The 27,916-nt window shown below is 47.2% G+C and overlaps 4 protein-coding genes and 1 non-coding gene across 5 annotated transcripts; all 5 read left to right on the top strand.

Annotated features, from left to right (window-relative positions):
- Positions 1-2,518: 2,518 nt before the first annotated feature.
- LOC114611781 lies at positions 2,519-2,658 on the top strand. Its single transcript, XR_003709890.1, has one exon. It is a non-coding gene; the product is annotated as a small nucleolar RNA SNORA2/SNORA34 family (small nucleolar RNA).
- A 4,344-nt stretch (positions 2,659-7,002) lies between these two features.
- Positions 7,003-8,461, top strand: Hbz (hemoglobin subunit zeta). The gene is made up of 3 exons (XM_028756448.1): positions 7,003-7,152; positions 7,915-8,119; positions 8,224-8,461. Exons 1-3 carry the CDS (start codon positions 7,058-7,060, stop codon positions 8,350-8,352), a joined length of 429 nt encoding a protein of 142 aa, XP_028612281.1. The 5' UTR covers positions 7,003-7,057; the 3' UTR covers positions 8,353-8,461.
- A 5,088-nt stretch (positions 8,462-13,549) lies between these two features.
- LOC114611696 (hemoglobin subunit alpha) lies at positions 13,550-14,365 on the top strand. Its single transcript, XM_028756432.1, has 3 exons — positions 13,550-13,685; positions 13,797-14,001; positions 14,144-14,365. Exons 1-3 carry the CDS (start codon positions 13,591-13,593, stop codon positions 14,270-14,272), a joined length of 429 nt encoding a protein of 142 aa, XP_028612265.1. The 5' UTR covers positions 13,550-13,590; the 3' UTR covers positions 14,273-14,365.
- Positions 14,366-16,869: 2,504 nt separating this feature from the next.
- On the top strand, positions 16,870-17,926 carry Hbq1 (hemoglobin subunit theta 1). Its single transcript, XM_028756434.1, has 3 exons — positions 16,870-17,014; positions 17,098-17,302; positions 17,411-17,926. The coding sequence occupies exons 1-3, from the start codon at positions 16,920-16,922 to the stop codon at positions 17,537-17,539; spliced, it is 429 nt and encodes a 142-aa protein (XP_028612267.1). The 5' UTR covers positions 16,870-16,919; the 3' UTR covers positions 17,540-17,926.
- Positions 17,927-26,931: 9,005 nt separating this feature from the next.
- Positions 26,932-27,747, top strand: LOC114611695 (hemoglobin subunit alpha). Its single transcript, XM_028756430.1, has 3 exons — positions 26,932-27,067; positions 27,179-27,383; positions 27,526-27,747. Exons 1-3 carry the CDS (start codon positions 26,973-26,975, stop codon positions 27,652-27,654), a joined length of 429 nt encoding a protein of 142 aa, XP_028612263.1. The 5' UTR covers positions 26,932-26,972; the 3' UTR covers positions 27,655-27,747.
- The last annotated feature ends 169 nt before the right edge of the window (positions 27,748-27,916 follow it).

Below are 27,916 nucleotides of genomic sequence, written 5' to 3'. Positions count from 1 at the left end.
ACTCACAGAGATCCACCCACCTCTGCCCACTGAGTGCTGGGATTAAAGGTATACACCACTGCACCCAGCTACTCTCTATTTTACTTTATTTTATATATTTTATATTCTGGTTTTATCATCCTTGGCTATATATTGAGCTTGAGGCTAGCTCTAGATACACAAAACCATGTCTATCCAAAAATCAAAGAAAATTGAATAAATAGAAAGACAACATAAGCAGCAAGGCCTGGCGGCACAGATGCGCACAGATCAACCCCAGAACTCCAGAAGGTGAAGCACGACCTGATGATTTTGAGTCCTTTGGCTTCACAATGAGTTCTGAGCTAGTCTGGACTACGTAGTAGGGATGTCTCAAAATACAAAAAGGTACCAGGAACAGTAGATGCCTCTAACACTCAGGAGGCAAAGACAGGAGAGTTGCTGCAAGTTTAATACAGTGTGAGCTGTGTAGCAAGAAGTTCCAGGGAAGCAAGACCTCAATCCAAAAGCCAATGGGTGGGAGTGGGGGTAGGGACAGAAACAGGGCCAGTTATGTAAGCTAGATAGCTTATGGGTAAAGGTACTTGCTACAAAGTCTGACAGCCTGAGTCCAATCCCAGGAAGCAACACGGTAGAGAGAGCCAACTCCCACAGGTTGCACTCTGACCTTCACATGTGTGCCATGGCATGCAACAATGCTCCTCCCCCCCAAAAAAAATAGTAAATAAAGTGAAACTTATTTTTTAAATACAAAAATACTGGCATAACATTTTATTTTATTTTTTTTTTTAAAGATTTACTTATTTTATTTATGAGTACACTGTAGCTGTCTTCAGACACACCAGAAGAGGGCATCAAATCTCATTACAGATGGTTGTGAGCCACCATGTGGTTGCTGGGATTTGAACTCAGGACCTCTGGAAGAGCAGTCAGTGCTCTTAACCACTGAGCCATCTCTCCAGCCCCAACATTTTATAAGTAAAGAGTTGAGTAGCATTTGTACATTCAGAATAGTATACAACCATCACTCTCTGGTTTGCCCCCTTGAAAAGGGATCTCCCTCTAAGCACCAGATCCCTATCCCCCTCACTCCAGTCTGATAACCATGACCCACTCTCTGTGTGCATCGATAGATCTGCCTGTTCTGAACCTTCGCTGTCCATCGAATCACAGTGCATATCTCTGGGACTCTGTGTCTCTCACTTTATATAATGTTTCCAAGGTCTATCCTTGCTGTGGTCTGTATCATCACTCCATTTTTAAGACTGGATAGTGTCTCATTGTACAGAACTATCATAACTATAATTTGTCTGTCATATACTGATGGACATCTAGGCTGTTTCCAACCTCAGGGTATCTCAATAGAAGGGTGTGTCATTTTTCCAGCAGGTCAGCAAATTTACTAGTTAACTGCATTGAAACTACAAACTTCTTTGTTTCTTTTCTTCTTTGAGACAAGGTCTTTGTCACCCTGGCTGACCTGGGACATGCTATGTAGCTCAGCCTGACAGCAAACTCACAACAATCCTCCTGCTTCAACCTCCACAACTGGAAGGTATTACAACCATATGTCACCACTCCTAAGTTTAAGATTACAAACTTGCCAAGCAGTGGTGGCTCACATCTTCAATTCCAGGCAGAGGCAGGCAGATCTCTGTGAGTTTGAGGCTAGTCTGGTCTACAGAGCTAGTAGTTCCAGGACATTCAGGGCTACACAGAGAACCCCTGTCTCTCAAAACAAACAAACAAAAAATTACAAACTGTTCACCATTACTGATCAGAATAAGGCAGTGTTGGAGATCTATCTCAGTGTAAAGTGTCTGCTTAGCACAAACAAGGCTCGGGATTTGATTTCCAGTGCTAGGGTAGGCACTACACACTACAGAGTTGGGAGGAGATAAAATATGTAAAATTGACAAAGAAATTATATCCATACTATTTTCAAATTCTGACACATCAATAAGACCAGCACAATAGAAAAATAAACCTCTAGATACTTCAGAAAGAGGAAATCCAGTAGCCAGTGAAGTCGTGAAAAGGTGCACAGCCTCACTTACCAGTGGGAACGGAAATGGAAACCACAAGAGAATCACTTCATCCTGACCAGAAAGGCTAAATGAAAGGACACTAAGACTAGCTGTGCCAGATGTTGGGGGGGGAAACTCACACCACCAGCAGAAATGCAAATTGACCATCATTTGGAAAAGTTCCCACCCCAACCACCCCTCCCCCATTCTTTTTCTAATGTTGAAAATCGTGTGACAGGATCGGGCACTCGGCTCAGTTGGGCAAGCGCTTGACTAACATGCACGAAACTCTGGCTTCAGTCCCTAGCACCACACAAAGTGATTGTGACAATACACGCCTGCAATCCGAACACTCAGGAGGTAGAGGCAAAAGAAGCAGAAGTCCAGGATCATCCATGGCTGCCTGGGATACATGAGACCCCGTCAGAGTTGTGGTGGGGAGAGGAGGGAGGGAGAAGAAAGGACGTTTGGGGTTTTTTCCGTCTCAGAGCATGATGGATAACATTGTTGCAATGGCCCTGACTGAAGGCCCGCAGTTGGTTACACTAGAGCTGATGGTTTCAAGAGAGGCTTAAAGAACTATCTTCCTGTGGTTTATTGGCTATTCTAAACCATCAAAAGAGAATGACTGTTGTATTTGAAAGAAACAACACACAGTGATGCTCTTGCTATGAACACACTCCCATGTTTCATTTCTCCTGAGTGTATATGTAGTGATGCAAATATGACAATATCATATGGCAAGACCACCTTTAACTTTTATCTATCTGGCTGACTGTCCATCCATCTAACTGTCCACTTATTTATCTATTTATTTAGGGACAGGATCTTTCTATGTAGGATAGCCCTGGCTGTCCTAGAACTCCTTACGTAGACCAGGTTGGTTTCAAGCTAACCAATATCTTCCTGCCTCCACCTCCAAAGTGCTGGATCACACTCTGCACACTCACTGCCTTTAACCTTTTGAGGAACTACCAAACTGCTTCCCAGTGTACCATTTTCTCTTTTCCCGTTGCATCTTATCCAGATTGCAATGTCTTTACATCTTCTCTAGCACTTTTATTTTGTCTATTTGTGTAAGCTTGTTTGTTTGTCTTTCAAGACAGGGTTTCTCTGTGTCGCTCTGGCTGTCTTGGAACTCATTCTGCAGACTAGACTGGCCTGGAACTCCTCAGAGATCTGCCTACCTCTGCTTCCCAAGTGCTAAGACTAAAGTCCTGCACCACCACCCTGGCTTTATCTTGTCTTTTTAATTATGGGCGCTCTAGTAGCTATGAAGTAGTATATGTACAGCATCTGTCTGTTTGTTTTTGATCCAATGTCTCACACCATAACTCAGGTTAGCTTGCAGAAATTACTATGTAGCCCAGCCCCCAATGTGTGACAATCTACATGACTTTGCCTCTCAAAGGTTGGGATCACAGACAATCATCATCGTGTCTGGTGTTGTTTATCTCATTTGGAGAAATAGTCAAAAATTCATTAGCTAATAAAAAGATAAACAGTTGTACATTCACATGGACAAATAAAAAAGGGGGACAGGAGAGATGGTTCAGCCCTTAAGAGCACTTGCTAATCTTCAAGAGGATCCAAGTTTGGTTTTTAGCACCCATATCAGGTGGCTCACCTGTAACTCTGAACTCCAAGGGATTTGGTGTTGTCAGGCTTTTGCAGCCACTCCAACACATGGCATACAATCACACACATACACACACACATGCACTCACGCATGCACACACATGAGCACACACACGTAAATAAAAATAATAAATATAAATAAAAGAATAAACACAAAGGAACCAACTGACACAATGAAGAATCAATAAGAGTATCATGCTGAGTAAAAGAAGTCAGTTTTTAAAAGTGACAATACTGCTGGTTAAATATTTTGCCCCTTTTACAATTACTTCTCTCTTTCTGTTTATAATTTTTAAAAATTCATTTACCTTTATTTTATGTTCATCGGTGTTTCATCTGCATGTATGTCTATGTGGGAGTGTTGGATCTTGGACTTATAGACAGTTGTGAGCTGCCATGTGGATGCTGGGATTTGAACCCAGGTTCTCTGGAAGAGCAATCAGTGCCCTTAATCACTGAGCCATCTCTCCACCCTGCCCTCCCAAGTTTAAAAGCATAATTTGGATGCCAAGCAGTGGTGGCTCATACAATTAATCCCAGAACTCAGGAGGCAGAGGCAGAGGTAGAGGCAGAGGCAGAGGCAGCTAGATCCTGTGAGTTTGAGGCCAGCCTGGTCTACAGAATGAGTTCCAAGACAGACAAGGCTACAAAGAGAAACCCTGTCTCAAAAAACCAAGTAACAGCCAGTGCTACACAGAGAAACCCTGTCTCGAAATAAATAAATAAATAAATATCAATTAGTAAACAAAGATTACTTCTCTCATTCTGCAGGATATTACTCAACTTTGAGCCTTGAAGCTATAGTAATCAAGGTAGTGTTATTGTGGCTAAATGTGGATTGTAAATCAGTGGGACAGACTAGAGTTGAGAAACTGTCTTATAAAAATATGGGTTAGCAAGATGGCTCAGTGGGTAAAGGCCCTTGCTGCCGTACCTGTTACCCAGAGTTCCATCCCTAGAATCTACATGGCTGAAGACAAGAACAGGTCCTGGAAAGGTATCCTCTGACCTCCAGTTGTATGCTATGGCACAATAAATAATTAAAATGCAATGAAAATATGGCTAATTAATGTTTATACTCTGTCTTGGCCAAGATGCAGAGAAGAGACAGCTAATTACCATGGGGTGGGGGAGGGTACAGCTGAGGATAGAATTCAGAGCCCCACACATGCTAAGCAAGCACATATCCCCTGTCCCCTGTATAACCATTTATTGCCAATCAGTGTGAGAAGTGAATTTAATGGAGACACTAGAGCCTTTGTAACAATTGACAGTGGAACAGACATCTGTGGACAAAAAAAAAAGAAAAGAAAAGAAAAAAAATTAGCATGGGCCTAACCCTCACACTTTGTACAAAAAATATCTCTCAGAATGAATCACCTATGCAAACATAAAACAAACATAAAACTTTTAGAAGAAAATATAGATAATAATCTTTGTGTTTTGTGGTTAGCCAGTGAATTTTTAGGTATGACTTTAAAAAGAATTCTTTCTTAAGCTGAGCATGATGACCTATGCCTTTAACCCCAGCAAGAGGGAAGTAGAAACAGGTAGGTCTAAAAGAGCCAGCCTGGTCTACATAGCAAGTTCCAGGACAGCCAATGCTGCACAGTAAGACCTTGAATCGAGAAAGAGAACAGGGATTCTTTCTTCCACTTAATTTAATTTTGAGATAGGGTCTCACTCTGAAGCCCTGGCTGACCTGGAACTTGTTATGTAGACCAGGTTGCCCTCAGGCTCACCGAGATGCCTCTAACTCTGTGTGCTGGCATTAAAATCAATTACCACTAAGTCCACCCCAAAAGAATGAGTTCCAAAATAGAAGCTTGATTAATTAGACTTGATCCAAATTAAAACGTTGACTCTATAAAAAGGACTATTAGGATGAACTGAGGGCTGGACGAGACACCACAGTGGGTAGAGGCTCTTCAAACCAAGCTTAACAGCGTGAGGTGGTAGTCCTCTGACCTCCACACATGTGCACATGTGTGCCCTTCACACACAAAATAAATAAATGATACATGAGAAGAGTAAAGATGAACTGAAACTGTAAACCTAGTAGAAGGTATTTGCAAATAACATATCTGACACCCCCCCCAAAATGCATCCAGATTATACACAGAATGCCTGTTAGTCACTAGTAAGAAAATGGCCCGGTTGAAATGTGTACAAGGTGCCTTCTATAGGTGGACAAAGTGCTTGAGCAGAGACAATACCAAGGATGGCAAATAGGCACACAGAGAGATCTTCCATCACTGGCCATTGGAAAAATGCAATTTTCAGTCACAATGCTACCTCAATATTTACCTATCAAACTGCTAAGATTCAAAAACGCTGGCATTGATACATAGGAATATAAAACAGTAAAGACACTTGTGAAAACGGTTTGACAATTCCTTATAAGGTTAAATATACAGTTTGTGTATGCCAGGAATTCTACTCTTACATATAGATGTATCGACAGACATGGATATAGAGAAATAGAATTGTAAGCTCATGCAGAGACCTTTCGTATGAATGTGGGTGAAGGATAAACTGCTATATATTCATACCACAAAATAAAAAGTAGCCAACTACTGATAAATACAGAAGCAGATGGATCTACAGAATAGTACGCAAGGGGAAAGAAATCAGTCTTAAAAGGATACAATACTACATGATTCTAGTTACACACATTTTTGAGAAGGGTGAATCAGCACGACTTAAGTTAGGAGCAAGAGGAAGATGAGGGCTTCAGATGGGTGGCTGTGGAGTTTATGGGATGGCGGAGCCACATAGATCTACATATGTGTCAGACCGGGACAATAAGCAAATCAACCTAACTTCATGTTAAGATAAAACTAATAGAATCATGCATTTCATTGGACGCTGGTCGGTATGGAGGGCTATGCTGCAGACTGTTTTCTTTTGTTGACCCGTCACTTCCTCCTGGTGGGATCAGACTTCCATGATCTCCCCTCAGTGCTGATCAAGAGGGACTACTGCTTCCTTGGAGGGAACCCAAGAGTCATGGAAATTAGGTGACAGGGATGGCACAATTTGTGATTCTGAAATGAGAAAGGACAGTGCAGATCTGGACACAGGAATGACCTCTTGACATGGCTGGGCCCCTATCTCTCCAGGATTCTGTGTAGGACTAAGACCAACACCCCTTCTAAGGCCATGGGGTGGGGGGGGCTGGGCAGGAGTGATAGCACTTTCCCTTACAGTCCCACCAGGCCATGATTCTCATTGTTGCTGGCTCTGATAACAGGATCCACCCTGCAAGCCCCCTCCCCTCTCCTAACCAGTGGCCACAGCCTGACAGGGCCCCCGACCATGTATATATACGGAGACACTGGGAACTAGCACCATCAGGCCAGTCTCGAGTGCATTCAGCTCCAGCACAGCCTCCAGCCCTCACCACTGCTACCATGTCTCTGATGAAGAACGAGAGAGCTATCATCATGTCCATGTGGGAGAAGATGGCTCCTCAGGCCGAGCCCATCGGCACTGAGACTCTGGAGAGGTAAGTCCAGGCACCAAGGCTTGAGTAAGAGGGATCGGTAAGACTGAAGTGACACAGAACAGTTAGTGAGGAGAAGCCACTGAGGAGGAGTCGGTCATGAGGACGATGTGGTCAGGACAGTAAAGACAGAGGCAGTGAGGAAAACATGGAGAGGACTGAGAGTTCACCACTCATGAGGAGGGGGTCCAGGAGGGCAGCCAAGCTGCTAGAGAGGAGGTGAGCTGGCATTCACAGACCTCACCAGAGTCTTCCGTGTGGCTCCTGGGTATTTATTGAATGAATAAGAATGAATGAGCTACAGGCAGAGAGTAGATACATAGATACAGGGCCTTGCATGGGGAGCCTAGTGCAACAGGAAACAGCACTCTGTGTGTGTGTGTGTGTGTGTGTGTGTGTGTGTGTGAGAGAGAGAGAGAGAGAGAGAGAGAGAGAGAGAGAGAGAGAGAGAGCGCACATAGGTGGCAGTGGATGCTAGAGGCATCCGTTCCCCTTGTTCCTTACGGAGTTTTTAGTTCTCTTTTGGGCAGTAAGTGCTCCTAACCACTGAGCCATCTCTCCAAATGCTTTTTGTATTATTCAATGTACATTTTTTTGCATTTCATTTCACTTCCTTAAACATTGTGTAAAATACTATTTTGTTTTCTGTTTGATAGGTCTTTAAATTTGCGTACTCCTTAAAATTTGAGCCCAAGGCAAGAGCCAGGGTCCTAACCCTACCCCTCATCAACACTTGTAAACTAGCTCTTTCTCCCGACCCCCCAGGCTCTTCTGCAGCTACCCGCAGACGAAGACCTACTTCCCGCACTTCGACCTGCATCATGGGTCGCAGCAGTTGCGTGCCCACGGCTCCAAGATCTTGTCTGCTGTGGGCGATGCGGTTAAAAACATCGACAACCTCTCTAGTGCTTTGACTAAGCTGAGTGAGCTGCATGCCTACATCCTTCGTGTGGACCCGGTCAACTTCAAGGTGGGTTTGTGAGAATGGAGGGAGAGGTCAGCAGAGAAGGAGATGAGAAAAAAAGCAGTTGAGTCTCCACTGCACTGAGCCCTGAACTTCTCTTCCCTCCACAGCTCCTCTCCCACTGTCTGCTGGTCACACTGGCCGCACGCTTCCCTGCCGACTTCACCCCTGAGGTCCACGAAGCCTGGGACAAGTTCATGTCTATCCTGTCTTCCATCCTGACTGAGAAGTACCGCTAAGCACCACCGCCACGACCCCCAAGACCAGCTAAGACTCTTCTCCTCCCCTTCATTGAACCCTCCCTTCAAGTCTTTCCCAGAATCCCCAATAAATGGTTGAAGAAGGAAATAACTGGTCCTGTGTATTCGATCTCGGAGGGAAACAGGGATGCACTGGGCGTTGGCAGGAACACTGGTTACACACTGCCTAGAAGACATCCCTAAGGTGGTTGGGGGGAGGGTTTTGAGAACCCCAGAGTCACAGCAGGCGGGAAGTAGAGTAGCCCATGGTCAGACCTGAGGCTCGAGTTCTCCTCACCTTCCCAAATTGCTTCACACAGTGTGGTGGGTGGGTGTCAGGAATTCCTCAAAGTCTGATGTCATAATTTCCACCACTTTGCCAGATAGAGGGTGTCCCTGTCCCTAAAGGATAAAGGATTTTCAGTAACTGCCTTCCTAGAAGTCATCACAGGCTCTGCAAGTTCAGAGCGAAGGCACGCACGCACAGGACTGAGTCTATGACAGTAACCCCATCCTTTGGCCTCTCTCTGGGCATGTTTCTATGGACAAGCTCTGTGTTCCTGCTGAGTTCAGCGATTCAAGGCCGGCCGGGTAGGGGGGCGCTGTATAGAGGTCTCTAGAGCACTCCACTCCTGTGCCAAACTCAGCACCTGAGAGTGTGACCACGTTGCACCTGATTGCCTGCCACCAGGCACATTCAGGGGAGCAGCTACTACTTGCATGGAGATGGCCGGTCGTCCTCAGGAAGTAGTACAGGACCAGCCTTACCATGTGGGGCACAAGGCTTACCTGAGGTTTCCCGGGCGCTTGGCCGTGCTAAGGTTACGGCGAAGCACACGGCTGCCCTACCTGCTCACTGACTGCTCAGATTCACAAACACCAAGATTTCCCACAGTTAAATGTCTGCTTAGTTAGAAGAGGAGCTGCAGCTAATCCTCAGATGGCACGTGTGTGTGACGTGTGGTAAGGCAGCATCCGGACCACCCATAGCTGGGTGCATTCAGGAAGAGTCAGTGGCTGAATGACTGACCCGTCTCTCTTCCTATAACTGCTCCTCATGTTCCAGAGTGGTACTGGCCTCCCATCTGCAGGGTGAGTTCACTGTGGAGATGCAGGTGGAGGGGGACAGTTCTCTGGTGCTGGGAGAGAAATGCTGCTAAGTTCCTGGCCCTTGGTCTATGCGCACCAATTGGCAGAGGCTTCAAAATGGTGTGTGACTTTTTGGAGAGCTAGAGAGGTTGCCTCTTTGTTGCTGGGCAAAGAAGCTCAGTATTCCACAGAGAATCTCCAAGAATTCTTAAATGCCCACTAAAGGTTTACCTTCCCATGTCCCTGGAGTGCCTTGAGGCACCGGGGGATCTTGGATGGGTGCAGGAGAGTGTATTCTTTTCCAAGTCAAACCTGGCACCAAGGTGCATCATACCAGCCCCAAACACATTTTCTCATGCCTTCATTCTCCCTTCATCTCCTTTGTTGGGACTTCTAGCAGCCAACCCCCTGGACTTTTGCAAACAAATAGGGAACCAAGCCCCTGGGATCGAGTGTATAACCTGAAGCCTGGTAGAGTTGGGTGGGCCCAGGCCTCCACTACTGTTCCTTCCTAGCATGCTCTCTCTGCAACAAGCCTTGACCCAGAGCAGGTATCCTCCTTCTCTGAACTGCACAGCACAGGGAGAGTTAGGGGTTGCTGGTGGCCAAATGTGGCAGGCAGATCCCATTGACAAGCTGGTTGATTGTGTGACCTATAGAGTGGAAAACTGCGAGCATACTAGGTTTTAAATTTTTATTTTGAGGTCACAGTACACAGTAGAAACCTGACAGTAGCTCCCTACCCCAACCTGGACACTTAAACTTTAGGATTCACTTCCATGAGGTGTCCTCATCCAAGTCCTGTCTCCACACTCCCAGGTTGGTTAGGGGGCAAAAAATCACCGGGCTCCTGTGGTTTGTTGGCAAAGAACAAAAGCTAAAGGGATCAAGATTCTAGAGCTTTGTAAACACTGAATACATTCGGTCTCCAGGAAGGCGCCCCATCAGTGTAGGGAGCACTAGTCCTTGTCTGGAACAATGCCGGGTCTGAAAAGGGATGCCATGGCTCCCTGAACTCCAGTAGCTGGTGCCAAGGGCCTGTAACCCTGAGTAGCCTGAGCACTAGCTAAGCTGAGGGAGGAGGGAAGCTTCACATACCTCCAGTGTTTACATGTACAAGGAATAGCTTTAGTCCTTGGGAAACTACCATACAAGATGGCATATAAGATTGCCTGCTGGTGGATTGGCTAAGCCAGTAAAAGTCTGCTGACCAAGGCTGAATCCCCCAAGACTGCCATGATAGAAGGAAAGAATGACTCTCTCACATGTATTCCTCTCCCCAAGTCAGTCTGGGTTTGGGCCACATATGGTTGGATTGTGCACTTAGAAGTTTCTAGAAACTGTGCAAGAACCACAAGACATGGATGATAGTTTACAGCAAAAAGAACCTAGACTTTGCCTGCACAGTACTGAGAGATTTAATTAAAGCAGCCATGGGAGCTTAATCAAGCCCTGACCCCACCCATCTGTATTTTCCCAGTAAGGCACCTCGCCAAATCAACAAGCTCAGGCATTGACCTCCACACATCGGTTCAGACACAGACTCAGGAAGAACCCACTGTGGTTCTCTTGGTTGGGGGTAGCAACACTGAGGCTATCTGGGACAAGGTAGAAAGAAATGGTGCTGGTTATTGTTAGGAGGTCCTCTCCTGCCTTCTCCCCTGCTTTAACTCCTGAGTTGAACAGCAAACTCTACCCCTCAGTCCTGTTTGCAGTCCCTAACTGTACTTGCCCCAACCTTCCCCAGTCCCTTTTACCGGCCACCACTGCTTCTCTTCATAGGATGTTCAGGAATTTCCTCAGGACCCACCTCAACCAACTACAACCAGAACTCTGACTCTAAGTCAAGAACCCAAGGCAAAAAGGCAGCCCATGAGCTACACCATGAAGTGAACCAAATGAACAATTTCCCCACGCTCTTGTGAGCTCTGAGTGAACTACATGTCCTCCAGCTGTGTGTGTCCCAGGCTGACTTCAAAGGCAGCAAGAAGGCAGGGCTCAGAATGATAAAGGGGTGGAGGTCTCAGAATTCCAGAAAATGAACGTAGGAGCTCTCTGCTGTCCCTGACAAATGGCCAGCAATACCTCTTTCCATAGCATCTGATGATGTCAAACTCCAACCAGATGAAGTCACTCCAGACACGGCTTCTCTCTGGACATTTTTGGGGGACCTGTGGCTAAGGTTATTAAACCAGAACCTTAGGGACAGAACACCTGCCCTCCCAGGCCCTCTTTCCATTCCACACCTGCAAGTCCTGAATAAAATCTGTCTGAGTGGCAACCTGTCTGAGGTCTCTGTGTCAGGTCTCTGTGTCAGGTCTCTGAGGTCTTTGAGGTCTAGCTTATCAGCTTTAACCCTGGTTCTACTATTTGGACCGAAGGACTTTTCTGCAGCTGCAATAGGGCAGCTGGGAACAGCAGGAAAATTCCTATACCTTGGGAAAGGCCTGGCTTTCCAGGCTGTTTCTCTTAGCAGATTGAGGAGAAAAGTCCTAAGATGTGCCACCTCCGCTAAAATATCATTGAATTAACCCAAACCAGCTAAACATAGAGCAAAGCAAAACAAATCTTCAGGGTAATGGTCCCAGCTAACATAGAAATGGAGCTACAGTTCCATACTAATAAGTAATTCAGGGGCAAGCTCAGCCTTGAAGTAAACTAAGTTAAGGGTTTCAGTGCACAACTGTAAACCCAAATCAGAGAGGCAGAAGCAGTAAGATCAGAAGTTCAAGATCAATGAAAACACAAAGAAGAAAAAGAAAGTTCAAGTCTGACCACCATGATGTGGGACATAAAGACCAGATGCAAGTCTTTAGGAAGAGTCTGTATAAATACCCAAACCAAGAATAAAAGAGGGGATCAGAGAAGAGGGAAAGGAGAAGAGGGGGAAAGTGAGAAAAGAAAGGAAAGGAGAGAGAGAGGGTGAGGAGGGGGAGGAGGAGGAGGAGGAGGAAGAGAGAGAGAGAGAGAGAGAGAGAGAGAGAGAGAGAGAAGGGGAGATGACAAAGAAGAAATGGATAGCCATTTAGATTCCCCAGACACATTTTTTTATTTTATCTCAGTTAAGAGGTTGGTCCCTCTGATGTCTCCCTCCCCCCCAAGTCGAGGAAGTTAGAACTGAGCCCAGGACTTTGCAAGAGGACAGCTACCTCTTGCACTTACTGCTCATTTATTTTTGCAGTGCTGGGGACTGAAGCCAGAGCCTTCCTTATGCAAAGTGAACATTCTGCTACTCACTTACAACCCAGCGGCTGTTATTGTTTGCTTCTGTCCTAAAGATGGGGGGTCTCTCTTTGCAGAGGCTGACCTTAAACTCCTAGGCTCAAGCGATGCTCCTGCCTCAGCCTGCCAGAACCTGAGACTGCCCATGTGTGACACCAAAACCAGCCCTCAGCCTCTCCTTATTCAGCCATGGCAACACTGGGCAGCTAAGATGCAAGTCTTTAGGAAGAGTTTGGTGGCCTGCTCCTGCAGCTCCCTGTCCCCAGAAGGCTGAGCAAGGAGTCACTTGAGCTAAAGGATTCCAGGCCAGCCTGAAAACTAGAACAAGGCCTGGTCACACAAAAGGAGGAAAGGAGAAAGAGGGAAAAGAAAAGAAAGGAGGAGCAGGGGAGGAAGAGTGGTCAGAGAGGAGGAGAGAGGGAAGGGGGGAGACAGGACAGGGAGAGAGCTCCTCTGTGGGTCACTAGCACCTTATCATTCTTTTTCTCAGAACCAGGGTTCTCAGATCATGGGGCTGGGGCCAGAAACAGGGTGTGGGCTAGGAAGGGGAGAGTGAAACTGGGACCCAGCGGGAGGAGGGGAATGGGGTAGGGGTGGGTACTGTTGAATTTGGTTTGAGCGACTTGCTTCTCTGCCCAGAAAACAGGGAGATCCTAACTTCTTCCCAAACACTCATCACTGGAGACACAGGAAGGAGTAAGAAGCATGTGGGTAAGTGATAAGACTTCCCTGCACCCAGGGGAGGCAGATCCAACCCCAGACTCTCCGCGGTGGGCGGAGGAGCCTTGCAAGTGTTACTGGGCAGAGCTAGCACAAGCCAGCCAATGAGGGCTACATCAAGGGCGTGTCCTAGACGTCCCAGGCATATAAATCCAACTTGCTGTACGTCCAACACACTTCTGATTCTGAAAGACTCAGGAAGAAATCATGGTGCTTTCTGAGCAAGACAAAACCAACATCAAGAATGCCTGGGGGAAGATTGGTGGCCATGGTGCTGAATATGGCGCGGAGGCCCTAGAAAGGTGAGACCAGGACCTTGTTCTGTAAGGATCACAGGATCCAAAACAGACTTGGCGCTCAGCTCCTAATTATGCTTTTCTGTGACCTCACCTTCTCCTGTCACTTTCTCACAGGATGTTCGCTGGCTTCCCTACCACCAAGACCTACTTCCCTCACTTTGATGTGAGCCACGGCTCATCCCAGGTCCAGGCTCATGGCAAGAAGGTCGCTGATGCGCTGACCAAGGCCGTAGGCCACCTGGATGACCTGCCCGGTGCCCTGTCTGATCTGAGCGACCTGCACGCCCACAAGCTGCGTGTGGATCCCGTCAACTTCAAGGTGTGTTCTAGGACCTGGCAGGAAGTATCTGGGACCTGTAGGGAGGGCTTGGGGTCCTCGTACCCAGGGCAGGGAACACAGTGGTTCCAGGAAGGGGAGCAGAGTGTCTACTATTATGGACTGACTGGTCCTGTCCCCGCAGCTCCTGAGCCACTGCCTGCTGGTGACCCTGGCTAACCACCACCCTGCCGATTTCACCCCCGGGATGCACGCCTCTCTGGACAAATTCTTTGCCACTGTGAGCACCGTGCTGACCTCCAAGTACCGTTAAGAGGCCTCCTGGAGCTTGCCCTCTGGCCACGCCCTTCTTCCCTCCCTTGCACCTGTACCTCTTGGTCTTTCAATAAAGCCTGAGTAGGAAGAAGCCTGTGTGCCTGGTTCTCTGCATCTGCGATGGTGTCTGTCATGTTTGGTGTGGGGAAGCCTCTAGCCCGTTTAGCCATGGGGCAGTAAAGACAAAGTTTAGAGCCAAAAGGCATAACTGCATCCCCACACACATATATGCCTTCTGAGTCTGAGCATCAGTCCATCCCAAGCCCTCCACTGACAGCCGTGTCTTTTCTTCCCAAGCCAAAAAAATCATCTTTTTTTTTTTTTTTGGTTTTGGTTTTGGTTTTTTTCGAGACAGGGTTTCTCTGTGTAGCACTGGCTGTCCTGGAACTCACCCTGTAGACCAGGCTAGCCTCAAACTCTTGAACTCAGAAATCCACCTGCCTCTGCCTCCCAAGTGCTGGGATTAAAGGCATGCGCCACCACCGCCCGGCTAAAAATCATCTTTTGAGGATCCCTATCACAGGCCTGTCAGGTAGTGAAGTCTTTAATTCCTCGTGTACTTCAGTGTGGGATCTACTAGACAAACAACTAAAAATAGGCATCACATGAGCATGTGGGTAGGCAACAGGTAGCTCATACAAAAATGCCTGCTTTTCCTGTCTTTCTTTCTTTCTTTCTTTCTTTCTTTCTTTCTTTCTTTCTTTCTTTCTTTCCTTCTTTCAGATAAGGCTTCATGTAGCCCAGGCTGGCCTGAAATAAATATTTTACATAGCCAAGGATGCCCTGGAACTCTTGATCTTCTTGCTTCTACTCACTGAGAACTGAGATTTCAGATATGTGCCTTCATGTCCAGTTTATGCAGTGCTTGGGAACTGAACTCAGGGTTGTATATGTACACACACACACACACACACACACACAACTAGACAAGCGTTCTACTAACTGAGGTGCATGTATTGCCACAAGAGAATATTCTTTGGCTATTGACAGCAAAGAGTAAATCTCGTATACAATGTTGATGAGCCGTTTTTAAAAAATGTCAAGTGGAAGAAACCAACAGAACAAAGGTCGTACAGTGTATGGCTTTGTGTTTGTAAATCATCAAAAATGGGCAAATCTATAGGTATGGCAAGCAGCCTCCTGGTTGACAGGGCCTTTGGGCAGGGGATGGATGGTTATGGCTAGTGGACCAGAGGTTCTCTTTTGGTGAGTAAAGGTTCTGGAAATGGGTAGTAGTCAAGATTGCCCAACATTATGGATGAACGTGATGTCACCGGCATGTACACATCAAAGATGGCTAACATGCACAGGGGTTTGTGCCACATACCTCTAGTTCCAGAACTTGGGAGCTAAAGCATAGTCACACATATACACACAAGTAAATAAGAACAGAATCTTTAATGTAGTAATGCTATACTCACTGAGAGTATATCATCAATTCTTGCTGTCATCATCGAGATATATAATAGGTACCCATAAGGTCATTGTCCCCACTGGAATTTGCCCTATGATCCAGTCATAAATTTCTCATCCACTTAATTCTCACAGCTCTGACAAGAATATTTTTTTGAAACAGAGTTGGAATTTACTTTTTTAAAGAATTATTTATTTAAGTATGTGAGTACACTGTAGCTGTCTTCAGACACACCAGAAGAGAGCATCAGATTCCATTACAGACGGTTGTGAGCCACCATGTAATTGCTGGGAATTGAACTCAGGACCCCCGGAAGAGCATTCAAGTGCTCTTAACCACTGAGCCATCTCTCCAGGCCTTAGAGTTGGAATTTATTAAAGGGATTTTTGTGTGGAGTGGTTTAGGCAGAATCGGGGTCTCATTATGTAGCTCTGCTGGCCTGGAATTCAATACATAGGCCAGGATGGTCCTGAATTCACAGAGATTGTTTTGCATCTGCCTCCTGAGTGCTAGGATTAATTTGTACCTGTGCCACAAGACCCAGATTAAAAGGGGTTTTTAATGTAGATTTAAATCTCTTTCAGCTTATTTCACATGTGTGGGTGTTTTGACTGCATGGATATCTGTGCATCACTTGCATGAGTGTGGAGGACAGAAGAAGGCTTTGGATCCACTGGACCTGAAGTTAAAGACAATTGTGAGCAGGCACGTGGGTGCTGGGAATCTAAGCCAGGTACTCTGGAAGAGCAGTTAGTGCCCTTAACTGCTGAGACAACTCTCTATCCCCCCTTAAATGTAGGTTTAACTATGTGATATTTCAGGAAAAGAGACGTGCTCCAGGAAATAAAAAGATAGTTCCAAGTATGTGTATGGGCTCCTCCAAGGACAAGTACACCAAGAAGATACAATCCTTTTCAATAACGGGTAAGAAAGGAAAGGCTATGAAATTTCCTAAGGACTCAGGTGGCAAGATAAGCAGACAGTGCCAAATGGACACTAAATACCATTGTAATCCGATAGTACATATTTGTTGCCATACAGTAAATACTATAAAATGTAAGACTTGGAGAGAGAGCCCAGGGAGACAGAGGGCTGCATGTCAAGGCTGAACCAGAATCTGAGAACACCTAGGCAACCTGAAACGATGCAGCGCCCCCTGGCTGCTTCTTGGGTTTCGGGCCGTCTTTGAAAGCAGTCAGGGCTCAGTGCGCGAGGACACAGTTCAGTGAAGATGGCTCTGTCCCAGGCCGATCGCCAGCTGGTCCTCGCGCTCTGGAAGAAGATGGGCAGCAATGTCGGAGTCTACGCGACCGAGGCCTTGGAGAGGTGCGCCCTCGAGCTCACGTTCCAATGGACTGCGGGGCGAAGGCGGGCTCTCCGGATGCGCCCAACCCTCATTCTTTCCACAGGACCTTCGTGGCTTTCCCCTCCACCAAAACCTACTTCCCACACTTGGACCTGAAGCCAGGCTCTAGCCAGGTTAAAGCCCATGCCCAAAAAGTGGCCGATGCACTGAGTCTCGCTGCCCACCACCTGGACGACCTGCCTGGTTCTCTGTCTGCTCTCAGCGATCTACATGCGCACAAGCTCCGCGTGGACCCTGCTAATTTTCAGGTGAGCGCTGTGTCTGAGCTGCACCCGCGCTTGCTGGAGATGCGGGATCCTTCAAGGCTCTGTGTTGGGGAGATATAAATGTAAGGCGGGGCGGTTCTCTTTCTTCAGTTCTTCAGCCACTGTCTGTTGGTGACTCTGGCCCGGCACTATCCTGGCGACTTCAGCTGTGAGATGCATGCCTCCTTGGACAAGTTTCTGGGTCACGTGACTTCGGCACTGGTCTCCAAGTATCCTTGAACTGAGGATGCACCATAATCGACAGCCATGCCCATCCTCAACCTCACAGTGTTTGAGTAAACCTCCCCAGGGCCTGGATCGCTGTCTTGTACACAGAGGCACACAGGAGAAACATACACCCCACTCCCAGTATCCCAAAACAAGGTTCCAAGAGACTGGAATCACAGCTGAGCTGCTGTCACAGACCTCATATGAGAGGCAGCTTTCCCTTGCTCTTTTTGTGCTTTATTTTTGTCTTTGAGATAAATTTCCTGTCCTCCTGTAACCCAGGCTGACCTATCAAATCCATAATACAAGGTTGGTCTTGAACTCCTAACCCTTCTCTGTTCCTACCCCCATCTCCAACCCATCCCCCAATGCCCACCCACCATCATAAATTACAAGGAATGCCCCACCATACCTGGCTCCAGAGTGATTCCATTTATTTATTTATTTATTTATTTATTTATTTATTTATTTTTTAAGATTTATTTATTTATTTTATGTATGTGAGTACACTGTCGCTAACTTCAGACACACCAGAAGAGGGCATCAGATCCCAGTACAGATGGTTGTGAGCCACCATGTTGTTGCTGGGAATTGAACTCAGGACCTCTGGAAGAGCAGTCAGTGCTCTTAACCACTGAGCCATCTCTCCAGCCCCCAGTTCCTTTTATTTTTATTTAACCTTTTGTTTGTTTGTGTTCTGTGTTAGAGATGGGAAGAGGGGTCTCCTGTGTGCCAAAAATGCTCCAAGCTGCACAAAATGTTGCTAACTAGGAAAGAGACAGACATGCAGTGAATGAATCAACCTTTACAATAGACTAGAAAGAAAGGTTTTATAGACTACATTTCCAATGGGTCATGGGCTGGGCAGTAACAGGCTGCAGATAGCTGGAAGACCAGTCCTAGCACCTCCACATGTTCCCAGGCATCAGAGGAAGAAGCTCAGAGATCTCCACTGTGGAGGGCCTATGGCATTGAGCTACAAATCCATGCCTTTAGCCTTGGCCACATCAGTTACAGAACTGTGGCTTTTGTCTCTCAGAAAGGTCATAGGTACTGAGGTCACAAGTCAGCATAAGTGACAATATTCAAAACAGTGGCCTATCCCCCCAGCCATCACCCTCCCCTGGGCTTCCAACTTGGACTCTGCTCACATCCAGGTGGGTTGGGCTTGGTCCTATGACAAGGCTGTCACCTGCCTGGATCCATACATGGATTCACATCTGTAGCATCACAGCTATAGATATGCTGAATGAGGCTGTCGGTGGATGTCAAGGACACACTGGATACTGTCCCAGAGAAATTCCATCATTAAACTCCTGCATGCCCAGCCCAGCCCTGCTCAGGGTATGTCTATCAGGGACTTCAGGTGTCAGGAGGTCCGTAATTAAAGTATCGTATTTCAGACTCAATTTCTTGAGGTGCACCCAGCACCAAAGCCTATCAGGTAGAAAGGTGGCACGGGACCCTCCAACCCTGCCTTCAGTGGACTTCAGAGATGGTAGGTTGTTTCTTATGGCTGCCTAAAATCAGTCATGTTCACGGCAGAAACTGATTTTAACCTGTACATTGGCTACCTCTCAAGCTGAGAAACATGCCTTGCACATCCATTAGTCAGACATTCAGCTCTTACTGGACATGAGGCAAACTGTTTTCGATGAGAAAGTAGAAGAAACTGTGTGGTCATCTTCTACAACAGATGCACAACACACTTTCTGTGACACGGGAGAAACACTGACACAGTGGACTCAAAACACATGTAATAGTTCATCATACACGAGACCCTGACTGGGCTAGGCGCACTCAGGTAGTTGAGGAAGCATTGATTCTAGAGTGTCTGAAGGTCCCAAAAAAAGAAGCATTCGAACCAGCACCCAGACTGATAGTTCCTCTGTACAATACGGGAGATCGCCCATCCATCAGGAGCCAGAAAGGAAGAAGAAGATCCACTTTCTGTAAACTGGACATCTACATCCCTGTGCCTGGCCTGTGGATATTCTGTGTCCTTGAGCCTGTGATCCTTCAGGTTCATGTGGAATTGATACCACAGGCTTTATCTTGGGCTCCCAGATTTCAGGTGGCAGATCCTAGGTCTTCCCATGCTGTGAAGAAACAGGACGACAACCCCTTGGAATGAACTATACCCTTCTTTTCCAAACATCTTCTTGGTTATGTTCCTCTAGAGAACTCTGGCTAATGCAAGGAGAAAACAAAACAAAACAAAACAAAACAAAGCAAAAGGCTGGAGAGATGGCTCAGAGGTTAAGAGCACTGGACTGTTCTTCCAGAGGTCCTGAGTTCAATTCCCAGCAACTACATGGTGTCTCACAACCATGTGTAATGGGATCCGATGCCCTCTTCTGGTGTGTCTGAAGAGAACAACAGTGTACGCTCATACATAAAATAAATCTTTAAAAACAAACAACACATCTGGGTGGGGTCACACAGGCCTGTAATCCTAGCCAACCTTGGATTCAGGCAGGAGAACTGCATGAGCCCAGGAATAATAGTTAATTAGCATAGGAAGCGGGCGAGACCTAAGACTTTCACAGCATAAAGAAAACATGCTTGGGGATCTGCTGGTGCTAGAGAACCTTCTCTACAATGTTTCCAGGGTCCCCATCTCCTTCCCACTTTGCAATGCAACAGCCAAACCAGATAAAAACAAAATCACCCCAGCGAGGATTGGCTGCTCAGACACCCTAATGGTCTGCCTAGTGTTGCTTGCCTGCATCTGTCTGTATGTGATTGTTATACCTGTTCTGATAGAGTCACAGGTATCAGATTGCTCTGATCCTCACACTATCAGAGGACAGGTGGTGTAGGTAGGGAGTCCTGGTCCCTCACAGTAGCCTTGAGAGAGCTGGCTGGAGTGGCAGGTGGTGGGCGGGCCACAGCAGAACGCCCCTGGAACAGCCACAGCACAGTACTTTCTTGCTGCTGCTCAGGAGGTAAACAGCCCCCTTTCCTTAGTCCAAGACCCAGCTCACTGTCCCAGTCTTTGGATCCACTCCTGCCTACTGGGACCTCCTTCTGGGTCTGCTCTCCTGATGGTAGGTTTGTTTGTTTGTTTGTTTGTTTGTTTTTAATGTTCATTTTATGTTATCTATGTGAGTACACTGTAGTTGTTGTCTTCAGACATATCAGAAGAGAACATTGGACCCCACTACAGATGGTTGCTGGCCATTGAACTCAGGACCTCTGGAAATGCTCTTAACCACTGAGCCATCTCTCCAGCCCTACTCTTCTGATGTTAGAAGCAACCAAAAAGCCGGGTCTGCCCGGGTCTGAGCACCTGGCTCTAGGCTGGGATCTTGAACACCCGGCCTGCTTGTTGAACACCAGGCTTTCCTACACACAGACACACATGCACACATGTACACACGTGCACTCCCACACATACATGCATGCTTGTATTCTCCAAGTAGGATGGTCTTTCTTTTGTGTCGCCCCAACCAGAAAGACCCAAACTGATGTCTGGAAAGGGATCTCGTAGCTCTCCTCTGTTCGAAGATAACAATGTCGTAAAACTAAGAATATGCAAAGGTGGGATCCTAGGATTGAGACATCTTAGTTTTTTCATTATAATTACATTATTCCCCTTGCTTCCCTCCCTCCAACACCTCCCATGAGTCTCCTCCTCTCAAACTCATGGATTCTTTTGCTTTACACACACACACACACACACACACACACACACACACACAAACTATACAATAAAATCTGTTGAATCTGTTTGATGTTGCTTGTATGTATATGATCTCAGGTCTGACCACTTCATGTTAGACAAGAAATTAGGGGCTCATCCCTGGGGAAGACTAATTCTCTTGCTCTCAGTATTCCTTAGTTGCCTGTAATTCTTGGTCAGGTGGGAGGGCTTTAGAGTTCCCCTCCCATGTTAGCATGTCTGTTGATATTGTCCTCGTTCAGGTCTTGTTTAGGGAGCCATATTGTTGACATATCACAGGAGGCGCTTCTTTGTCTTTTCTAGGAGACACAGTCTCACAGCAGATTTCCTGGTCCCCTGTCTCTTACAATCTTTCCTCCCCTTCCTTCTGCAGAGTTCCCTGAACCTTTCATCCAGGACTCGTGCTGTAGATGTATCCACTAGGGATGAGCACCTCAGGATCAGTTTGTAACAAGAATGCAGTGAGGAGCTGGGTGTGGTGGCACATCGCTGTAATAGCAGCATTCAGGAGACAGAGGCAAGAAGATCTCTGAGTCTGAGGCCAGCTAGGTCTACTTAGCGAGTTCCAGGAGAGCCAGGGCTACACAGAGAAACCCTGTCTGGAACAAACCAGAGACAAACAAAGGAATGTCGTTCAGAAGTGTGGTGTCTCTAGTAAAGTGTGGTAGCAGGTTCTCCTCTAAGATCCACAGCCCTCAGTGAGGTGTCCGGGTGTCCAGTACAAGGCATGATTTCCCACTATTGAGCAGGCTTACATCCAATTAGACAGCTATTGGTTACTGCCAAGAATGAGTACCCCTACAGCACGCTGGGGAAATCTTGCCATGTCGGGCATTGCTGTGGTTCATAGTTGTGAGAACTATGTAGAACTATAGGTTTCAGGCCTCCCTTGGCAGTTTGCACAGCACCTTTCAGTACTCTGAAGGCCAGTTCTCAGTGAGGAAGCCTTCAGGTCAGATCCTGCATAAATTCTCTGAATCCCATGTCTAACAGCTCACAAGGCTGGGCTTCTCTTTCCTGCTACTGGGTATTTGTTAGACAGTTGTTCTGGTTAGGGCTTCCATTGCTGTGATAAAACATCATGACTGGAAGTGACTTGGGGTGGGGGAAGCATTTATCTCATCTTACAGCTGTAAGTCAGAGAAGATCCAGAAAAGTCATGGCAGAAACACAAGGCAGGAGCCTGGAGGCAGAAACTGATACAGAGGTCATAGAGATGTGAACTGAACATCAGATTAATGTGTGGTAGAATACATGTTTAATCTCAGCATGCTGGAGACAGAGGCTGATGAAAATATATGTGCTCTAAACAGTAGAGCCATCTCTCTAGCCATATATGAATGTACACACATACACATGAGGGGGTGGGGGGACAAATTTCTCTGTGTGATCACCTGGCTGTCCTGGAACTCAATTTGTACACCAGCCTAGCCTTAAACTCACCAAGATCCACCTACTACCTGTGCATCCCAAGTGTTGGGATTAAAACCTTAGGCTCCCACAACTAGCCATATATATTCTTTAATTAAATGAATCTCTCAAAAATAGTAAGGTAAACTTCAGGAACAAATACTCTAAGAAAAAAATCTTATCAAATTAAATGCAAAGGGATGGGTGTAGTGTCTGTTTTTAATCAGAGTACTCCAGAGGCAGAAGTAGATAAAGGTCTCTGTCAGTTCAAAGCCTGCCAGGTCTACAGAGCAAGTTCCAGGCCAGTGAGACCCTGTCTTAAAAAAAAACAAAAAACAAAAAAACAAAGAAAAACCCATAAACACTGAGAATATGTTTGTGTACTCCACCCTTGACCAGCCCAGCAATGCTTACTGCCTGTGCAAACACGGACTGCGGAAAGATGGCTTGTAGAGCTGCAGTCTAAGTGCAAAGACAGCTAGGCAACAGGCCATACTGCTGGAAGATGCAGTTGGTTGGAAGGGAGTCTGAGCTCTGGTCTCAGTACAGAAGCTTCCCTTCTGAGATTTCCTTCTGCTCCCTTGGCTGTTAGCAGCATCCAGAAATACTCTTGTCCTGGCTTTAAGACCACTGGCTCCAGGCTGACGTCTCAGTCTGCCTGGCTATGGTGTTCTGGAACATGATCTAGCTTTCCAGGCTTTTCTCAAAAGGAGCTAGTGTAAGTTGCACCAGATACAGCTTCCCGGAGGGTGGCAAGTAACACATTCACTAGTTTCTGGTCAAGGACTGCTCTGAATACCTAGGCAGTTTCTTCCTCTCCCCTGTGGACTTCTTTCTTTACAGCCCACTCATCTTCATTACTTTTTAATTATGTGTATGCCTGTTTCTATGTATGCCGTGTGTGTGTGTGTGTGTGTGTGTGTGTGTGTGTGCCTACAAAGATCACAAGTGGGTGTCAAATCCCCAGAAGCTGGAGGTAGTGTTAAGGGAAGTTGTGATCCACCTCACATGGGTGCGGGGAACCAAACTCAGGCCGTCAGGAAGGGCAGCAATCATTCTCTCAGAGCTGAGCCATCTCTGCAGCCACCTCCTTTTTAGTTGTGTATAGGGAAACACCTAAGAAATAAACTGAAGTCCATCCAAGCTTTCACATCCTTCTGTGTTATCAACATGGAGAGTCTCTCAGTCTTATCTTTCTACCCAGAAAAGGCCCAAGTAAAAGTTGGGACTGAGCCCAGTGTCTTCACTAAGTCTAAACAAAAATGAGCCTGAAGGGAAGGAGAGTTGAAGGAAGGGAGGAAGACAGAAAGGGAGGATGGAGGGTAGAGGACAGGAGAGGACGATGAGGAGTGGAGGAGGAAGAAAAGGGAAAAGGGAGGGAAGAGAGGAATTTTTTTTTTTGGTTTTTTCGAGACAGGGTTTCTCTGTGTAGCCCTGGCTGTCCTGGAACTCACCCTGTAGACCAGGCTAGCCTCAAACTCTTGAATTCAGAAATCCGCCTGCCTCTGCCTCCCAAGTGCTGGGATTAAAGGCATGAGCCACCACCCCCCGGCCCATGACTTAAGATCCTTAAGACTAAGATACCCTTTAAGAATCTCAGAGAGGAGAGAGACTGAAACAGCATGCACAGAGAGGGGAGCCCCCCGTCCCCCAGTAGCAGCCCATCACTACCACCACCCTGACCGGGGCAGTCATTCTTTATGCCTCTAAATCCCCAGCATCTAATCTTTCTTGTACTCAGAGCCAGAATAAAGCCTGCAGTTGGGAGTTGAGACAGAAGCAAGAAAGAAGTAGAGACAGAGAATAGGAGGCGTGATGTGGAATAGTTCTGGCAAAGGCTAAGCTTCTGTGCCCCAATGACACCTCCTTTCTTCCCAGAAACCTGTTTCTCTCGGGGAGGTGGAGGGAAAGAGAAAGAACCTCTGAACCTAAGGCTGGGGTCAGTGATTGAGATGAGGTCAGCTCACCGTGGACCCTACCCTGCAGTGTAAGCTGGAAGTAGCCGAGGATGGTGGCCAAACTGGGAGTTGATCCCTTCACACATGCTCACCCTAGCTAGAGAGAAAATGCCCAGTGCTGTTTGCATCCAGCATTCTGGTTCTGAAATACATTCTTTTTTTTTTTTTTTGGTTTTTCGAGACAGGGTTTCTCTGTGTAGCCCTGGCTGTCCTGGAACTCACGCTGTAGACCAGGCTAGCCTCGAACTCTCGAACTCAGAAATCCGCCTGCCTCTGCCTCCCAAGTGCTGGGATTAAAGGCGTGCGCCACCACCGCCCGGCTTCTGAAATACATTCTAATAAAGAGCCCACTAGGACACTTACAAATGAAGATAAGTCCTGATCAGGGTGAATGGTACCTATGTTAGCACAAAAGCCCCAGAGAGACGAGGGAACCTTTCTGCCCGGCCAGGTCTCCAGAGGACAAAGGTGCCCTTCCCTCATCCAGTCTCTGCCTCTGAACTTCAGTCTTCCAGAAGGAAATGCCACAGTTTTGCCACCTACAAGACCTACTTCCTTAACTAGGACATGAGTCCCTCTTTGCCTAGGTAGCAGCCCAAGGCAAGAGGTGGCAGATACAGTCATCAACACAGCAGGCCACCTAGATAACATTTCAACTGTCATGTCAGCCGAGCGTTTACTCCTTGTCCATGAGCTGCGTGTGGACTCCATCAACACTGAGGTGACTGTAGGCTGGACAGGGGAGTAATCTGGGTTCTGAGATATTGTTGGTCCTTCACCTAATACTAAAGAACCTCCTGTGGTATCTACAGCCAGCGACCTATGTTTCTTTCCCCATAGTTTCTGAGGCAAGCATGTGGGTAAGGATGATCAAGTAACAACCCTGATTTCTTCACCCCTGAGGCTCACACCTCAGCTGTTTGCTGCTGTGGATATAGTGCTAACCTCCAGGTCCCCTAAACCTCAGACCTGTAGCAAGGCCCTCATTCTTTTGGCTCATGACCAAGCCCTACTTCTGGTTCCACACCTGCACCTCTTAGTATGAATAAAACATATGTATACCTGAGTTGTCCATCTCCCTGACATGCCAACAGAGTATAGTGCTGTCCCAGGGACCTTTCTGAAGCTGGAGCAGGGGAGGAGAGCATATGCTATAGATCACAGCAAACAACTGTACACACACATAAGAAGAAGAAAAGACATGGGAAGGTGGGGAGAGAATAAAAAAAATGAGAGAAAAAAGAAAAAGAGAAGAAATGGATAGCCATTTAGATTCCCCAGACACATTTTTTTATTTTATCTCAGTTAAGAGGTTGGTCCCTCTGATGTCTCCCTCCCCCCAAGTCGAGGAAGTTAGAACTGAGCCCAGGACTTTGCAATGACAGCTGCCTCTTGTGCTTACTGCTCATGTATTTTTACAGTGCTGGGGACTGAAGCCAGAGCCTTCCTTACGCAAAATGAACATTCTGCTACTCACTTACAACCCAGCGGCTGTGTTATTGTTTGCTTCTGTCCTAAAGACGGGGGGTCTCTCTTTGCAGAGGCTGACCTTAAACTCCTAGGCTCAAGCGATGCTCCTGCCTCAGCCTGCCAGAACCTGAGACTGCCCATGTGTGACACCAAACCCAGCCCTCAGCCTCTCCTTATTCAGCCATAGCAGCACTGGGCAGATAAGATGCAAGTCTTTAGGAAGAGTCTGGTGGCCTGCTCCTGCAGCTCCCTGTCCCCAGAAGGCTGAGCAAGGAGTCACTTGAGCTAAAGGATTCCAGGCCAGCCTGAAAACTAGAACAAGGCCTGGTCACACAAAAGGAGGAAAGGAGAAAGAGGGAAAAGAAAAGAAAGGAGGAGCAGGGGAGGAAGAGTGGACAGAGAGGAGGAGAGAGGGAAGGGGGGAGACAGGACAGGGAGAGAGCTCCTCTGTGGGTCACTAGCACCTTATCATTCTTTTTCTCAGAACCAGGGTTCTCAGATCATGGGGCTGGGGCCAGAAACAGGGGGTGGGCTAGGAAGGGGAGAATGAAACTGGGACCCAGCGGGAGGAGGGGAATGGGGTAGGGGTGGGTACTGTTGAATTTGGTTTGAGCGACTTGCTTCTCTGCCCAAAAAAAACAGGGGGATCCTAACTTCTTCCCAAACACTCATCACTGGAGACACAGGAAGGAGTAAGAAGCATGTGGGTAAGTGATAAGAATTCCCTGCACCCAGGGGAGGCAGATCCAACCCCAGACTCTCCGCGGTGGGCGGAGGAGCCTTGCAAGTGTTACTGGGCAGAGCTAGCACAAGCCAGCCAATGAGGGCTACATCAAGGGCGTGTCCTAGACGTTGCAGGCAATAAATCCAACTTGCTGTAGGTCCAACACACTTCTGATTCTGAAAGACTCGGGAAGAAATCATGGTGCTTTCTGAGCAAGACAAAACCAACATCAAGAATGCCTGGGGGAAGATTGGTGGCCATGGTGCTGAATATGGCGCGGAGGCCCTAGAAAGGTGAGACCAGGACCTTGTTCTGTAAGGATCACAGGATCCAAAACAGACTTGGCGCTCAGCTCCTAATTATGTTTTTCTGTGACCTCACCTTCTCCTGTCACTTTCTCACAGGATGTTCGCTGGCTTCCCCACCACCAAGACCTACTTCCCTCACTTTGATGTGAGCCACGGCTCATCCCAGGTCCAGGCTCATGGCAAGAAGGTCGCTGATGCGCTGACCAAGGCCGTAGGCCACCTGGATGACCTGCCCGGTGCCCTGTCTGATCTGAGCGACCTGCATGCCCACAAGCTGCGTGTGGATCCCGTTAACTTCAAGGTGTGTTCTAGGACCCGGCAGGAAGTATCTGGGACCTGTAGGGAGGGCTTGGGGTCCTCGTACCCAGGGCAGGGAACACAGTGGTTCCAGGAAGGGGAGCAGAGTGTCTACTATTATGGACTGACTGGTCCTGTCCCCGCAGCTCCTGAGTCACTGCCTGCTGGTGACCCTGGCTAACCACCACCCTGCCGATTTCACCCCCGGGATGCACGCCTCTCTGGACAAATTCTTTGCCACTGTGAGCACCGTGCTGACCTCCAAGTACCGTTAAGAGGCCTCCTGGGGCTTGCCCTCTGGCCACGCCCTTCTTCCCTCCCTTGCACCTGTACCTCTTGGTCTTTCAATAAAGCCTGAGTAGGAAGAAGCCTGTGTGCCTAGTTCTCTGTATCTGCAAAGATATGTATGGTGTGGGGAAACCTCTAGGCCCTAAGCAGTTAACTCTCAATCTTTATAATGCTGCAAACCTTTCATATGGTTGTAGTGACACCCAACCATATTTGTTGCTACTTCATAACTATTATTCTATTAGGAAT

Source organism: Grammomys surdaster, unplaced genomic scaffold (assembly GCF_004785775.1).
Source record: "Grammomys surdaster isolate TR1022 unplaced genomic scaffold, NIH_TR_1.0 126121, whole genome shotgun sequence".
In the NCBI taxonomy this organism is placed as follows: domain Eukaryota; kingdom Metazoa; phylum Chordata; class Mammalia; order Rodentia; family Muridae; genus Grammomys; species Grammomys surdaster.
The sequence above is the reverse complement of the archived record's forward strand: the minus strand, read 5'-3'. Positions and strand labels throughout refer to the sequence as shown.